General features: G+C 33.9%; 1 protein-coding gene across 1 annotated transcript in view; it reads left to right on the top strand.

Annotated features, from left to right (window-relative positions):
- Positions 1–18,252, top strand: part of LOC113515297 (uncharacterized) — a 220,175-nt gene that overhangs the window by 32,734 nt on the left and 169,189 nt on the right. The window contains exon 2 of the mRNA XM_031908406.2: positions 13,008–13,252. Coding sequence (XP_031764266.2) covers positions 13,135–13,252 — 118 coding nt within the window. The 5' untranslated portion in view covers positions 13,008–13,134. The remainder of the gene's footprint in view (positions 1–13,007; positions 13,253–18,252) is intronic.

Here is an 18,252-nt window from a genome sequence, read left to right as displayed (position 1 = left end):
ATAACAATACAAAATGGTCACAACTCAGTTTATTGCTTCGCCCACAAAAGAGCAAAGCACTGATATTCCGTTACAATATCGGTATACCCTAGTGGGGCACCAGTTAGAGATGATAAATGAGGGTGAAAGAAGGTCAGTTGGCCCATAGTGACGAATTCAACAAGAATTCACCACGATGTGTCCCAGGAGGGACTACGTAGAGGTCGACGAGACGTGCGTTATCTGTTATTGATAGCAATGGGTCCGCTCGTCCCCTTCCACTCTTTGTAAATTAGTTTTCCGTTTTTTGGAAATAGTGTTCCCATTATTTATTTATTTATACATTATTATACACACTGTTAGTACATAAAAATATGTATTTTTATACAACTTGGAATGGCAAACAAGCTGACGGCCCACCTGATGGAAAGTGGTAACCATGAGCAGTACCATGGACATAACATGATACCCCCCATGCGTTGCCATTCCTGAGGACTCAGGTGTTATTCCTCTGTACCCAGGAAATTCACGCCATATCCCACCCTTCAAACCGAAACACAGCCATGCAAACACAACTGCTTCACGGTAGAAACACGAATGGGACAGAGGTACCCAAGCAATCGACTTTTGTACAAAGTCTCCCTCTGGTAATGTACATAGGCGAGCTAAAATCTAAAAGAGTTCTCTTCCAGCAAACCTGAAGTGGAAAGGAGCATCGAAATCAGCGGGTAAATCGGTGTACAATAATGTGACAGTTTTCAAACAAAGAAGAACTAGACTTAATTTTACACATAGCTAATTATATTATAATAATATACCTACATATATATATATATATATATATATATATATATATATATATATATATATATATATATATATATATATATATATACATGCAGGGAGTCAGTGGATGCCATTGGCTCAGGACCATTTTTTATGGCAGTCTATGGGGGAGGCTTATGTCCAGCAGCGGACGGATAATGGCTGAAATGACAATGACGATGATGATATACATACATAGACACAAATATATACTTACACATACATACATATATAAATATTCTTACACATACAAATTAATAAATATGTTCATAAAGATCCTCTCACTCTCGCGTCCAATGTCTATTATATTAATATTCTCTGTCAGATGTATTGTAATTGTGATGGTAGGGTGATGGGATGGGAAAAGGGATTGTTAATACGTAATAATGACACTTTCCGTGTGGTCCCAGCATAGAATAGGCCACCCTTTCCTTTTCCGTTGGTGTCGTAAGAGGCGATTAAAGAAGGGCGAGAAATGGGCAAAAGCAAAGCAAGTCCCTCTTAAAACATCTCCAAAGCCTAACTGCGGTTGCCAATCCGTCTGCCAAGCGTGGCAACTACTGGTAAAGCCCCTCAAGGGGGGGGGAGGCGTTATGTTAAAAATGATACTTTTTTTAATTATTATATCCCAAAATTGTTGCACCAAATTGAACGGGGTTATTATAGTTGTTTCTGGTCTAGCTTAATAATAATAATAATAACCCCCCCAGGGGATCACCTTGCCGTTGTGGGGGGGCTTAAAGGGACAAGGTACTAAATAGTTATGTCAGAACACCTAGACAATACACCCCAAATGGGAGATACTATGTTTCAAAGTAAAAAGCTTAAAACACCTAGAGCTCACCTCCCTAACTAACGATCCCAAAACCCCCTTTATTCTTATGGAGAGATGTCTACATATAAATATAGATTACGGCCGCTGCCCGGGGGGCGCCGGGGCACACCTGGAGCCGATGCTGGGTGTAGCAGTATGCGATCCACCGGCGACGAGGGGTTGAACAGGCGGGCCCCTGTCAAACAATACACTACAGCCGATCAAGAAACTACTGGTACCGATAATGACGATGATGAATCTTTATTACCATCCATAACAACCACTTACTCTTATAGGATCAATCAGTCATCCACAACATCAAGCGTAGGTAGTGATTTTACTGTGGATGTTGCACAAGAGGCAAATAGTAATGCTGTTCAAACTGTGCCCACCACGAGTAAGCCTTATAAACGTAGGAAATGGACTGATGAAATGAATGAGTTTATCCTACGTACATATTTACTTGTCACCAATCTAGATACAGATACAAAAGACTACCTCACACCCCTACACACAAAATTCATGGAAAAGTTCCCCGAAATAGAAGTAACTCGCCAACGCCTAGGTGATCAAAGAAGATCTATAATACGGAATAAACTGCTACCTGAAAATAAAATTAAACAAATACATAATGATGCTGAACAAGAACTTCGTAATTTAAACATAAACTCACAAACAAGCAGCCACACTATCACTACAACACAAAATACTCGGATGAAATGGAGTAATAATCATAACGAGGCAATAATACGGATTTATTTCCGCGTAACAAAATTAGAATCGAACAAGACAGGATATAGAAAACTACTACACAAAGAATTCATTAGTCAATTCCCCCACCTTACACAAATATCTGAGCAAAGAATAGCAGACCAAAGACGTGTTATTGTTAACAATAAGTTAATTTCAGAGGATAGACTTTTATTAATAAAACAAGAAGTGGCCACAGAGCTAGATTTATCACCGACAATAGAAGAAAATATTAACCACAATAATATACAACAGACACAAACACAAGATAATGAAAATGAATTCTTACAAACAATAGCCTCGAATTATTTTCAAGAAAATCCATCAAACCCTGATACACAATCTAAGCCTGTACAAACAAACTCAGAAATAGATGATACATTCCAAATGGCACTAGAATACTTTGTTAATCTTTATCCCACTAACAGACCCTATATACCTAAACAAAGAGCAACAAAAAAAACTAGCTACTACAATTAATTATATAAATAATACACTATTGCCAAAATACATAAATAATGATACTAATTTTGATAAACTACACGGAATAATCTACTGTTCAGCATGGACAGCGGCAAAAATAAATGGTACAAAATTAAGAATCCCACCGATCGATACATTACGAACAAGACAAAATTCATCAAAACCGCAATGGCAAAAAAGATTAGAAAATAAAATGGAAGATCTGAGGGTAAAAATTAGTAGATTGACACAATACATAAATGGAAATAGAAACAGAAAACTTACAAAACATGTAAAAAAGATTCTAGTACAATATCATATACATTCTATTCATGAAGAACCTAACACACAACTGACGCACTTTTTAGACACACTTAAACAAAAATTAACGGTAGTAGCAAACCGTTTACGTAGATATAAAAACTGTACAAAACGTAAATTACAAAATATTCAATTTATTAATAATGAGAAACAATTTTACCGTACAATCAACAAAACTATATCAAACAATGAAAATAATATACAAACCGAAGTATTTCCTACACCATCCCCGGAAGAATTGCAAAACTTTTGGGCAGGTATATGGTCGAACCCAACCTCTCATAATAATGAAGCACTATGGATAAAGACTGAACAACTAAAATATGAACATATAATACCGATGGAGTATGACTCTATTTCATTTGAATTGTTTCATGAGGTAATCAACAGACTTCATAATTGGAAAGCAACAGGCACAGATCATATTCATAATTATTGGTACAAGAAATTAACCGTGACTCACATACTTCTCCACAAACACATCAATAATTTCATTCAAAATCCGGATACTATTCCTAAATTTATTACTGAAGGATGTACGTACTTATTACCTAAAGATCTTAATGATACCACAAACCCAGCAAAATATCGACCTATTACCTGCTTACAGACTATTTACAAAATAATCACATCGTGTATAACCCGAATTATTTATAATTATACAGAAAGTAATGACATACTAGCTGAACAACAAAAAGGATGCAGAAAAGCAAGCCAGGGTTGTAAAGAACAACTAATAATTGATTCTGTGATCCTTGAACAAGTTCATAAGCGCAAGTCAGCTCTTTTTACAATGTATGTAGATTATAAAAAAGCATATGATACTGTACCCCATACTTGGCTGCTTAAAATCCTAGATATTTATAAAGTTCACCCGACTATCACAAAATTCTTACAAACAATTATGCAAAATTGGACAACGACCTTAAGCATAAATTCCTTAAATTTAACAACACGTACAGACTCGATTAAAATAGAAAGAGGCATTTTTCAAGGTGATGCATTAAGCCCATTATGGTTTTGCCTTGCCTTGAACCCTTTATCTAATATCCTTAATTCATCTAATACTGGTTATAAATTGAAATATAATATAGATATAGATGGACAGAGTGAGGAAAAAGAAGTTGCTTTAAGTCATCTTATGTATATGGATGATATTAAATTATATGGTTTTTCAGAAAATGAATTAAAAAACTTGGTTAGTTTAACTGAACATTTCTCAAAGGACATTAAAATGGAATTTGGTATTGATAAATGCAGAATTAACTCTGTCAAGGCAGGGCAAAATCATCAGCATTATTATCAAACGGAGACAGGTGATACAATTAACCCTTTAGACGAAAATGAAACCTATAAATATCTAGGATACAATCAATCTAAACATATACATCAAAAAAATATAAAGAATTCGTTGTCTCTTAAATTCAAACATAGATTAAACATTATACTTAAAACACAATTAAATTCACGTAATACAATAAAAGGTATAAATTCCTATGCAATTCCTATCCTAACATATTCATTTGGTATTATACATTGGACAAAAACAGATCTTAAATCTCTTCAACGCAACATTAGTACAACAATGACGAAACATAGAAAACACCATCCGCGATCATGTATTCAAAGACTGACACTACCCCGCAAAAATGGAGGCAGAGGATTACTAGATATTATTAACCTACATAACAAGCAAATTACCCTACTTAGAAAATACTTTCATAAAAAAGAACTTATATCTGATTTACACAACGCTATAGTACAAAATGACTGTAAGCTAACCCCGTTAAATTTGCAAGATCACACAACACAAAATAATGAAAAGCAAACAGACATGCAAACAAAAATAGAAGAGTGGCGTGATAAATCCCTCCATGGGAGACATTACAGCGATTTATGCCAACCTAACGTCGATAAAGTAGCGTCGAATGAATGGCTAAATCGTGGGGTTCTTTTCCCGGAAACGGAGGGATTTATGATTGCCATACAAGACAAAGTGATCGAAACTCGAAATTACCAAAAATTCATTATAAAACAAAATTTAGTGACAGATTTATGCAGACGATGTAACAGTAATTCGGAGACCATACAGCATATTACAGGAGCTTGTAAATCCATAGTACAGACCGATTACAAATATAGACATGACCAGGTTTCCAACATTATTCACCAAAAATTAGCTCAGAAATACAAACTTATACCAGAAACATACACACCCTACTATAAATATACCCCTGATGTAATAGTTGAAAACAATACACACAAATTATACTATGACCGTGCTATCTTGACAGATAAAACTACACATTATAATAGACCTGATATTACCCTCCTAGATAAAATTAATCGCAAAGCATATATTATCGATATTGCAGTCCCAAATACACACAATGTACAGAACACCATAGCTGAGAAACTGGCAAAATATACAGATCTAAAGGACGAAATAACCCGCATGTGGCGTGTACAATCCGCAACCATAGTTCCAATAGTCCTATCTACTACAGGAGTAATCCCGAATCAGCTATACTTATCACTTAGAACACTTGACCTTCCGTGCTACACTTACATCGAACTGCAGAAGTCTATAATACTAAACACCTGTTCCATTGTTCGGCGATTTTTAACATCTAATCAAAATTAATTATTTGTACAATCTACGAGATACTTGGCAGCCAGCCCGTACTCGTAGCAATAAAGCCAACTATACGTTGAGTAAAAAAAAAATCAAAATAACATAATAATAATAATAATAATAAATCTCTTTATTTTCAGGTATATACCCATAGTTAACTTTTTTATATTATTAATTAAATAAATTGTTATTATTATTTTTAAAATATACATCAATTATTCGCGACGTGCATTTGCTTGGAGTGGACGTGTTGTTTGTTGTTTATAATACGTGAATACTACTACATATTAGTGTTATAATTTTTAACATTATGTCTTTACAACGCACACCACCCCAGTTCTCCTCAAGTCCTGATATTGCTACATCATCGTTATCAGTGACGGACAATACTTGTATAAATCTGCGAAAGCGAAAACAACCAGAAAACGAAACTACCGACATGTTCCGTGAGCTCGAAAAAAATTTTGCGACCAGTTATGTATTTGGAATAAGAAAATTGATGAAAGTATTGTGGACGTAATATCGACTGCAGTGAAATCGTGTTTGTCGGATGAACTTGTGAAAATATCTACCGCTTTGTCGGAAATTAATACGTCAATACTTCGACTCCAAGCCGACAATGTCGGTATTAGAGAATCAATAAATAATTTTAATAACCGTCTTTCGGCTGTGGAGACCTCATTGAGTGTAATAGATCAGCAACAGAATATATGTGAGCAACGCATATGTACCCTCGAGCATAATAGTAAGCCCCTGAATGAGTTACCGGAATTAATAAAAACATTAGAATTTAAAATTGGTCACATGGAACAACAGGCGAGAGAATGCAACATAGAAATATCCAACGTACCAGAACGGCGTAACGAAAATCTTTTGGCAATCACAACTAATCTTGGTGCCGCAATAAATCAAAAAATATTATCAAGTGACATCGTATCTATACATCGAGTGCCCCACGCCTCACGGGAGGATACCCGTCCCAAAAATATTATAGTGAAATTCACCACAAAAATTTTGCGTGATAATGTACTTGCTGCATGCCGTCTCAAAAAAGGACTCAACTCTGAACAGCTATCGGTGTCTGGTTCAGTACACAAAATCTATGTAAATGAACATTTAACAGTGAAAAATAAATTATTGTTTCGTGAATGTCGTCAAAAGGCAAAAATTCAAAACTATAAATACGTGTGGGTTAAAAATAGTGTTATTTTATTACGTAAGAGTGACAACTCACCTGTCTTGGCAATCCGTACGTTACATGATGTGGTCAAAATTAAATAATACCTTTGAATGTATCATTAATACAGTCAATGGTGTTCGTTATATAAATTTAATATATAAACATAGTATAAATTATATTATCATTATGAAATCTTTTACCAGCTGCATTGTCATTTTTGCCAATTTTTATACTTACGCCTATTATAATTTAATGTGTGTATCAGGTACTCTAAAGTATATATATTATTCGAAAATAAATAACAGTAATATATATATATATAGATAGATATATACCTTTTTTTATCGTTTAAAGGAAAAATATGAATAATTGTTTGTCTATTTATTATCAAAATTGTCGAGGCTTAAGGACAAAATTGCACACGTTACACATGAATATTTTATTGCATAATTACGATATTATAATATTGACTGAAACCTGGCTACATGCTGACATTCTCGATAGTGAATTTATTGATAGCCGCTATTGTTTATACCGTTGTGATAGGGATCGAATATCAACGGGGCGAAAAGACGGCGGTGGGGTGCTCGTAGCTGTGCTGCGTGGGCTCGCCGTGCTACCCTGCTTACCGCTCCCGGTTGCCGTATGCCCATCGCCAGCACCTATTATTGACTTCGTGTTGCTGGAGATACGCTTATGCGGCGGTATTACTAGCCTACTGAGCGCTGTTTACATTCCACCAAATCAGCATGTAGATATATACTCCTCATACACAGAATACATTGAACATATAGTATATGAACGTAACATCCAAACATACTGCATAGTTGGTGATTACAATTCATCTACACTTGACTGGCATTCTAATGGACTACATCTACAACCAGTTCTTACAAGTAGATCTACTTTAATAGACAAAAAACTGGCATCCTTTAGTACTGAAATGAACTGTATTCAGTTGAACACTGTAAGAAATAAAAATAACAAATTATTAGACCTTGTTTTAACTAATATAGTAGACTGTAAATTGTTGCCTGCGCCAGTCTCTCTTATTCCGGTAGACGAATACCATCCACCTCTTTACTTTCTTGTCCCTGTCAACTTTAATTTAAAGTGTATACCTTCTAAAATTAAAACTTATTATTTCTTTAAAGGCGCTAATTATTCATTAATAAATGAAGAATTGTCTAAAGTAGATTGGGATGATTTATTTAAAGATAAATCGGCTGAATCTGCCGTTAATAGTTTTTATGAAGTTATTTATGGGTTAATAAAAAAACATGTTCCAGTTAAATTCACAAAATCGTCTCGCTTTCCGCCTTGGTTTACATCTTCTTTAATACATATTTTCAAAAATAAAAATCAGGCGTGGATTAGATGGAAGAAGTATGGAAATAGGTCAGACTATGAAATTTTTTCTTTATATAGAGAACGTTTTAAAAAGGAATCACAAAAATGTCATAGAGAGTATATTTGTAGGGTAGAAAGTAGTATTAAGGATAATATAAAATTTTTTTGGTCATTTGTTTCTAATCATAAAAATATTGATGACATTCCTAACTCGGTTTACTATAAAAATAAAGTAACTGATGAGCCACATGAAGTATGTAGCTTATTTTCAGATTTTTTTCATTCCGTCTTTGAACCTTCATCTGTTACAGAAGATTTTAATATGGACAATGTTAATTTCGAATCTAATTATAGTAATGATACATTAATACACAATATAACATTTACATATGGACAGATTTCCAAAGAACTTAAATTGCTTGATGCATCGAAGGGTACTGGCACTGATAATATTCCAGCAATTTTTTTAAAATTTACTGCTAGTACTATATGCAAGCCCTTACATTATCTATTTAATAAATGTCTACACGAAGGTGTATGCCCAACTATTTGGAAGTCAGCACGTGTAGTGCCAATTCATAAGGGTGGTTGTAAAAGAAATATTGAAAATTATCGCCCAATTTCAATCTTGCCGGCTCTATCAAAACTTCTTGAGAGACTAGTTCATAATATTATCTATCCGATCATACATAATAATATTATTCCTCAGCAACATGGTTTTGTAGAACGTCGTTCTACAAGTACAAACTTACTATTATATACGAGTTATCTATTTGACACACTAGACAAAAACAAACAGACAGACAGTGTATATACAGATTTCCGGAAAGCTTTTGATACAATAGATCATAAACGTCTTTTAGAAAAAATTGCGTATAACGGTATACGAGGCAATCTTTGGCGATGGTTTAAATCATATATCACAAACAGAACCCAGAAAGTTATTATTAATGGTTACGAATCTAATAATGTATCTATAAGTTCAGGAGTGCCGCAAGGATCAATTCTAGGGCCCCTACTATTTATTATATTTATAAATGATATTTACACATGTTTTAATTTTTGTAAAATTTTATTATATGCAGACGATCTTAAAATTTATCATATAATCGACACTCCTAACGATCATATACTTTTTCAAGAAGATTTAAACCGTTTCACTGCATACTGTAAAATTAATAAATTAACTCTCAGTTTGCATAAATGCAAAACTATAACCTTCACAAGGAAACGAAATATTAGTAATTTTTCATATACATTATGCAATTGTGTCCTTGATAATGTACAAACAATTAAAGATTTAGGTCTTACATTGGATACTAGACTTGTGCTTGATACACATATTGATAATATTGTTGCTAAGGCATACAGAATGTATGGTTTTGTAATGAGATGTACGAATAACTTTAAGAAACTCACTACTTATTTATATTTATATAAAAACCTTATTCGATCTCAATTGGAATATGCTGTAACTATATGGAATCCTATTTATAAGTTTTACTGTGATAAAATTGAAATGGTACAGAAAAAATTTTTGCGACGTTTACAATATAAATTTTCTCATAACCGTCGTTCATATGACCAATTATTGTATAAATATAATTTGCAAGACTTAAAATCAAGGCGCATACAACTAGAGATTATGATTCTGTATGATATTATTCAGGGTAAATATGACTGTATTTCATTAACAAATCAGATAAATTATAAAGTTCCAGTGCGTGCACAAATGAGAAATTCACGAAGACAAGAATTGTTTGCAATTAACAGATACCGTACCAATTCCGGTATTCGTTCACCCATAAATAGAATTTTGAAATTATATAATGACAAATTTTATAATATTGATATATTTGCTACTAAACCATTAACTTTCAAAAAAATGGTAGCTAAACAATTAGTAACCTCCTCCCTCTCTCAGGAATTTAGTAATGCGTGCACATAATTAATAAATTATAAAATACATGTGTATAGTTAAATAACTTTTTTTTTTTTTTTTTTGTTGGTTGTTTTGCATAATTTGTACCGGTGATGTAGTTGTGTCAATGTTATTTATAATTTAACTTAATTAATAGATATAATGGTCAGCTCCACTTCTCGGCAATATTTGCATGTTTATATACTTTCTTTCTTTATATAGCAATCTGTAGTTAACGTTGTTGGTAGTACTATTAATCACATTTAAATGTAATCTTATTATAATTATATATTGTATTACTGTTTGTTAACTTTAATAAAATAAAAAAAAAAAAAAAAAAAAATTATAAAATATCAATTTAAATTATTTCGTTATAAAATCTCTTGTCGTCAGGTATGCTGTGAGAAATACAGTCTTTACAATATTATTACTTGTTGTCATTAATCTGTCATGAAATTTTGCCTTATAATTACGTAAAATAGCAAAAAAATCATTAACCCTGTTCTCTGCAAACATGCCAGACGCACTACACCGCCATGGCAAGTTGAGCATCGCTCGGAATGCGTTATTGTATTGCACACGCAGTGTGTTATAAGCCCTTTTCGTATAACTATACCATAACTGGCTGGTGTAGAAAGCCTGACAATAAGACTTAAACAATGTCAATTTGACTAGCTTCGAACAGTGGTTAAATCGTCTAGCCAGCATATTGCTTCTACATGCAATGTTACGCCTTTGTCTCTCCAGATCGCTATCACTTAAAATTTGGTATATGTTTTATCTAAATATGTTGTATAGAAATGATCTATTAAATTGATTTTCTTTTTTTTTTGGGTCTGAAATCCACGCGCACGAAGTAATGGGCAAAAAGCTAGCCTATTCTTAAAATAAAGTAACAGACAACCGAAACGTAATCCAGACTTAACCTTTCTCATTACGGTTAGATTTAGTTAGATTACAACGTTTGATCGATAGAAGCGAGCGACGTGCGGAAAACGCCCTGCTTCATGGCGGGATGAGAAAACCTTGGTATAAAATGTAAAATGTGTATATATTATGTATCTATCTATCCTATTTAAGAGCTGCGCTCTTGTCGGTAGAGCTCTTGCAACTCACTACGATTTTCAGCGAGTCTCTCCACCTCTTAATACGACACGACATCAACTCCTTCCTTGATCTCTCTGATGTAACTATGCCTTGGTCTCCCTCTTCCCCTTCCTTTGAAGAGCGCCACCAACCCTTTGTTCTTTTTCCCAATGTCCTCTACCCAAAGGTTGTCAGGAAGAGATTGCTTAGTGACAAGGTTACATTTTGTATCATTTCTCATTTTTGAGTTGCTGCTTTTAACAAGCAGATTGGCAACTGCAGTTAGGCTTTGGACATGTTTTTAGAAGGACGCTGCTGCCCATCCCTTGCCCTCCCTTAATCGCCTCTTACGACATCCACGGGTAAGAGAGGGGTGGCCTATTCTATTCCGGGACTACACGGAGAATACATATAGATTTGTAATATATGAATTATAATGTAAAACAGTACAAAAACAAATGTATATATATATGTACAAAACTATCTATCTATCCATATATAGAAGTATAAAATGCGGTCTTATCGCTAAAGCAATCTCTTTCCGACAAGCTTTGGATTAGAGAAAAAATAATAAGGCGGTAGCTATTCGGCGCAATAAGTATAAGTAATAAAAAAAAACACTCGTGTTAAAAAAAAGAAACATACGTAAATCATAATACGAATACAATAATTATTTATTTGTTTACATTTTTATTAAGTTCTGTTGTAACACATTATAGGCACCTAAGCCCCATAATGTCTCTTGAGAGGTATTGAAAGGTCGAGTGGAAGGAATCCCTTTACGGGATAAGACCGCTATTGTACTCATTCTTTTCTTATGAACTCTGTAGAGTACAAACAAACAAACCTTTTATCGTAAATGATCCTTAAGAGCGTTCATTCATACCGAAGTGTAGCAATTTTCAAACAAAATTCTCAATTATTTTTCATTTTTTTTCCAAGAAACAAACAATTTTCAACATTTACGTTATTTAAAAAAATTGTGATATTGAACTAAAATCATTTTATATATGCTAAAACCTAATCTGTAATAAAATCTATAGTTTTCTTGTAGTTTCACAAAGGTTTTTTTATGCAACTTGGAATGGCAAAAAAACTGACCACCCACCTGATGGAAAATGGTAACTGTTGCCTATAGACATAAGCAGTACTATGGACATAACAGAGTATATTGTTTCGTCCATGATAACTCCCATGCATTGCCATTTCTTGAACTTAGGTGTTATTCCTCTGTACCCTGTAAATTCACTGCCACATCCCACCCTTCAAACCGAAACACAGCCATGCAAATACAACTGCTTCTAATCGTCATTTATACACCGATTTGGAAAATTCCTTTTTTATCTGAAAAAATATCCTATAATAATTTGTAAATTAGTCCCATAGAAGTTTTATCAAAATCGGTTTAGTAGTTCAGTTTTTAGGTAAAATTACTGGCTTTTCCATAATTGAAGTCGACTTTTTTTGTGGGACACAATTTTTAATTATTGTTAGTTTATCCATTACAAATAAACAATCAAATAATTTTCAATATTAATAATCTTTGCAATATTAATGTTAGTATAGTCGATGACGTCATAATGATGGTGTCATTATGTATCTAAATTTCCATTCCATTTTCATCAGTTACAAATTATTTTCAAATTCATATAATTGCTTCATAATTGATTCTCTTTTGTTTCAGATAATAGATCCATCGATGTCATCAATTATGTTATAGTGTACAATTTTTATTAATATACCAACTCAAGTGTAGTGTCACTGCGCTGTTTACACTAGTGTACGATTAGTGTACACGTAAGTGCAATAAAATGGGCTGCAACACTAGTTCTGAAGCGAAAACGAACAAAGATGAGAAAGAACAAAATAAGGACACGACAGAAAACAAACATAATAACGCCCAAAATGAAGCAAATGCCGTTATTTCGGGTAAGTAATTTTTTTTTTGTTATAATTAACTGAGGAATTTCAATTCTTGTAATTTATTTTTTGAGCGATTTTCAAATTTTTAGATATGTACTCTTATTACTATCGAATTGAAATCGTTCTTATTTTATGACAACTGAAGCTGTAGTGTTTTTATATAGAAAAACAACTCATTTTCGCGGAGATAATTTAATAGTGTTCGAAATTCAAATATTTTCAATCTAATTTGAATATGAAACGTTGAGAGTCAAAATACGCGTTGAGTGAAATTATACTAGCCTCAATTTAAAAACGTAAATGCTTGCATAGAGTAGTTATATTACGAATTTTATTTATAAGTGTAAAAAGTACTTGAAATTCCTGATATGTAACTTGTAACTTAGGTCTGGATACCTATATTTATATAAGTTCAGTACTTACAAATACAATATTTTTACAATTAAATTAAAATATTTATATGGTATCTATTTCATTACATTTTTGATTATTTTTAAAATTTTTATTGTAGCGCCATCTAGGAATTATTACTCGAACTGCTTATGTAAAGTAGTCGCTAGAGTTCTGCAAGTTGTAACAGTCTGTCTGTGTTTATGCAATGTAAAGAAAATTGTATAGATGGCGCTAAAACTAAATTATAAAATATTTTAAGGTTTTTTTTGAGTTGATTTCAAAAAGGAATTAGAAATTGAATTTGTATTTTTCATACATTAAAAAATAGATAGGAATTCATTTGTAATTAAAATTATATATTTTTTACAATCGAACTTTTCAAAATGTATAAATACATTTGTATTTATTATGTGATATTAATTAATTGACACTTTATTGTAAAAAAAGAGTAGATATCTTTTTAAAACCGAAAATCTTTCTTATTTATAATATTAATATAGATATACAGAAGTATAACCGTATAAATGCTAGCATCATTACATTTCGCGATTGGTAGGTACGATGGAGAATTTAGAGGGATAGCCGAGCTCACGAAATTTGGGCTGCTCCCAATGGCCGGGGGCTCATCTAGCATTGTTCGATATGGTGGAAAATCTTTTTTCATTGCTATCCTTACTTTAAAAGATCTTTCTATAGAGCTAGTGATGGATAATATATAGCAATATCTATATATTATAGTTACAATATCAATATACTGGTCCAATAACGGGGGGAAAGGGATTGTTAGCAATGGAGTTTGACAGCCCCATTGTTGGCAATTTGCCCTATTAGGTCGACCTCCACGTGGTTTCCCCTGGAAACCATCGTGAACAATTCTTATTGAATTCGTCACGATGGGCTAACTAACCTGCTTCATCCTCACCTATCATCCTTTACTGGTGCCCCGCCGGTGTATACCGTTGGCGCGGGTGAGGTCGCCATTCCATTATCACCCATTAAAAAAAAACTGATCCAATAACGAATATGTTAAAAATCTGTTCCACAACTGCAGCCTTTGGTGCTGTTTTAAGTGGAACGCTGCTGCCCATTCCTCGACACGATTAATTACCCTTAATCGCCTCTGAGATCCACAGGAAAGGAAGAGATGGTCTATTCTATTCTGCATAATACTCGGGTTTAACCCCATTTATTTCAATTTTTGTTTTTTTTTTTTTATACAATTTAGAATGGCAAACAAGCTGACGGCCTACCTTAAGAAAAGTGGTAACCGTCGCCTATAGACATGAGCAGTACCATGGACATAACAGAGTGTACTGTTTCGCTCATGATACCCCCTATACGTTGCCATTCCTGAGGACTCAGGTGTTATTCCTCTGTACCCTGTAAATTCAAAGGATTATACTAATACATTTAGAATGGGCTCTTCGCAAAATATCTATCGATTTCAAAATAAACACTTGAGCTTTTGCTGGGTGTTCATAAATTAAACGCACCTGAATAATTCAGTACTGATGCCGCGTTGACAACATTTTGTTTGCGCTGACGAGTACTTTCCCAGGCACCGTGCCATTTATGTGGTAATACGTTTATGTGGAGTAGGTTATATATATTGCTTTAGCAGCCCACTAATGTCCCACTACTGGACACGGGACTTCCCATAAGAGTTGGTTGTAGTGAGACTACGACTGTCTCATTCGACGGCTCGGCTAATAGTCGTGAAATTTGGTATATACGTACTATTTGATATAGTATAAATAAGGTTACTATTTATAATAATTTTTTTCTGCAACTTAGAATGCCAAACAAGCTTACGGCCTACCTGATGAAAAGTGGTAACCGTTGCCTATAGACATGAGTAGTACCATGGACATAACAGAATATACTGTTTCGCCTATGATACCCCCTATGCGTTGCCATTTCCGAGAACTGGGATGTTATTCCTCTGTGTCATGTAAATTCACGCCATATCCCACCCTTCAAACCGAAACACAGCCATGCGAACACAACTGCTTCACGGTTGAAACACGAATGGGACAGAGGTACCCAAGCAATCGACTTTTGTACAAAGTCTTCCGAATAATGTTCAGAATTAACTGTTACAGTTTTTGCCAACCTGTTCTTTACACCATGTATGTAAAAGTAATTCTATACGGTAGATGAAAGTCGCCGGGGAGTACCCAATAATAAATAAAGTCATAATTTATGTTTGACATACAGCGGTGTGGGATATTATGATCGTAAAGTGAAGTATCAACGTAATTCACAACTTTATGTAATGTAAGTAAACATAGTTATACTAGTTTTTATCCGCGACTTCATCCGCATGAGTGGAATATGTTGATATTTTACAGTTTCGTCAAAAATGGTTTTGACTGAAAATTATTGGTTATTTTAGTACTTTTGTCTGCTAATTTGCGTTTAGGTTAGATTAGGTTAGGTACTTTTAACTGTTATTTTAGTCAAAAGTATTACTGACTAAAGCATACGGTCATAAGTACTTTCGACTGATTTTGTTAGTTAATAGTACTTTTGATTGGTTAAGAGTTTTGACTGCAACATATACATATATATGTATGTATATATATATATATATATATATATATATATATATATATATATATATATATATATATATATATATATATGCACACTTATAATGTGGATAAATCCTACCTGCGCAGTCAGCACACTGGCGGGGTTCCACTGAGGGGTGATAAATGAAGATGAAGCCAATTTTATTGGTTTATCATGGCAAATCCAATCCAACCATCTAGACGAGTGGTGGTCCATTTTCCATTTTTTTTAAGGCATTTTCTTCCATCCACATTTTGGTATCAACTTCTAACAGGTGTACTTCCGAATCGATACTATTTTTTTTATACAACTTAGAATGGCAAACAAGCTGACGGTCCACCTGATGGAAACTGATAATCGTCGCCTATAGACATGAGCAGTACCATGGACATAACAGAGTATACTGTTTTGCCCATGATACCCCCCATGCGTTGCCATTCCTGAGGACTAGGACTACATTGTAACCTTTAAGAAGAGAGCATATTCCTTTTTATAAGGCCTGCAGCGGATGCTCATGGGCGACAGTAGTCACTTATCATCAGATGGGACGCATGAACGTCTGCTCCTTGTGTTAAAAAAAATCATGAATAATTAACTAAGATATTAAGAAGGACCGCGTGAAGGTCGACCAGACAGGATATATTGTTAGCAATAGGGCTACTAGCCTCCACTGACAATCCCTTCCCTCTTTACCATTGCGTGGACGCCACTTGTCAATACAAAAGTACTATATCACTTTGATTGAAAATGACGTCATTTGCAACCGACTATTAAAGGGGAAAGGTTGTGTCATGTTTACCTTGTGCGTGATCGTGATAGGTCTGTTGTGTGGTACAAAGGATACGCTATTAGCGGATAAGATGTTTACTATTTATATATATAAATTATCTTGTCTTGGCTTGTCCAATTTGTCGTTTGCTTGGACACCTCTGTCCCATTCGTGTTTCTACTGGGAAGCAGTTGTGTTTGCATGACTGTGATTCGGTTTTAAGGGTGGGATAAGGCAGTGAATTTACAGGGTATATAGGAATAACACCTGAGTCCTCAGGAATGGCAACGCATGGGCGGTATCATGGGCGAAAGTGTACTCTGTTATGGCCATAGTACTGCTCATGTCTATACGCGACGGTTATCACTTTCCATTAGGTGGGCCGTCAGCTTGTTAGCTATTCTAAGTTGCATAAATATATTTTTTGTTTTGTTAGCTATAATACAGGAGTGGTTTAAAAGAATAAAAAATCTTTGGAAATACCCTAGTAACTTTATAATTGCCTAGTAAACCTGAAAAATTGGAAAATTTGAAATAGATAATTTTATATTGGAATCGCTACTTCGGATTACTTTTAATAGATGGCGTTGTAAATAATACAAAGTTCATCTGGTTATCTAATCAAATATAATTATCACAAGATCAATTTATCAACGCATGTAACTGTTACTGGTATGGGTATAATTAATTCAAACATTTAATTAATTATACACTTTTGCTGCCCGCTAACTACATGCTTTCACTCTATTGAGTTGGCTGGAAGAGATCTTTTTCAGAGATAAGCCTCCCCTTGCTCACAATATTTGTAACTGTATTATACACACAATTTTTTTAACATTTTGTGGTTTGTGTATTTTTATTAATATTTTGTACTTTAAATACATTGGTTTATATACAATAGAAATAACATAGCACGCGTAATACTTATTTAAGGAATTAAAACGTGTATAATGAAATGTGTCGGTATTGAAGTCGCAATGACTGGATGGTAAGATAGAATTTTATGACGTAAACTGTTAGGTAGAAACGACTGTTAGAATATATCTCTTCACTACTGAGCCTTTTCACCTACCTTAATGCTTCCCACTCATATGTGATCCTTCACTTATTGTACGCATCCATTTCCAGTCATTTTATTGGGAAGAGGAAGAAGAAGGGCATTCAACGCCCTGTCATCTTGTACACGGTCTCCATTCTAAATCGATGAAAACGATAGGTCAATTGACCCGATGTCATCCTCTTTTTATCTCTCTGTTTTGATACTACTCTC

This window comes from Galleria mellonella, unplaced genomic scaffold (genome assembly GCF_026898425.1).
Source record: "Galleria mellonella isolate WM207_F2 unplaced genomic scaffold, CSIRO_AGI_GalMel_v1 utg146, whole genome shotgun sequence".
Classification (NCBI taxonomy): Eukaryota; Metazoa; Arthropoda; class Insecta; order Lepidoptera; family Pyralidae; genus Galleria; species Galleria mellonella.
The sequence above is the reverse complement of the archived record's forward strand: the minus strand, read 5'-3'. Positions and strand labels throughout refer to the sequence as shown.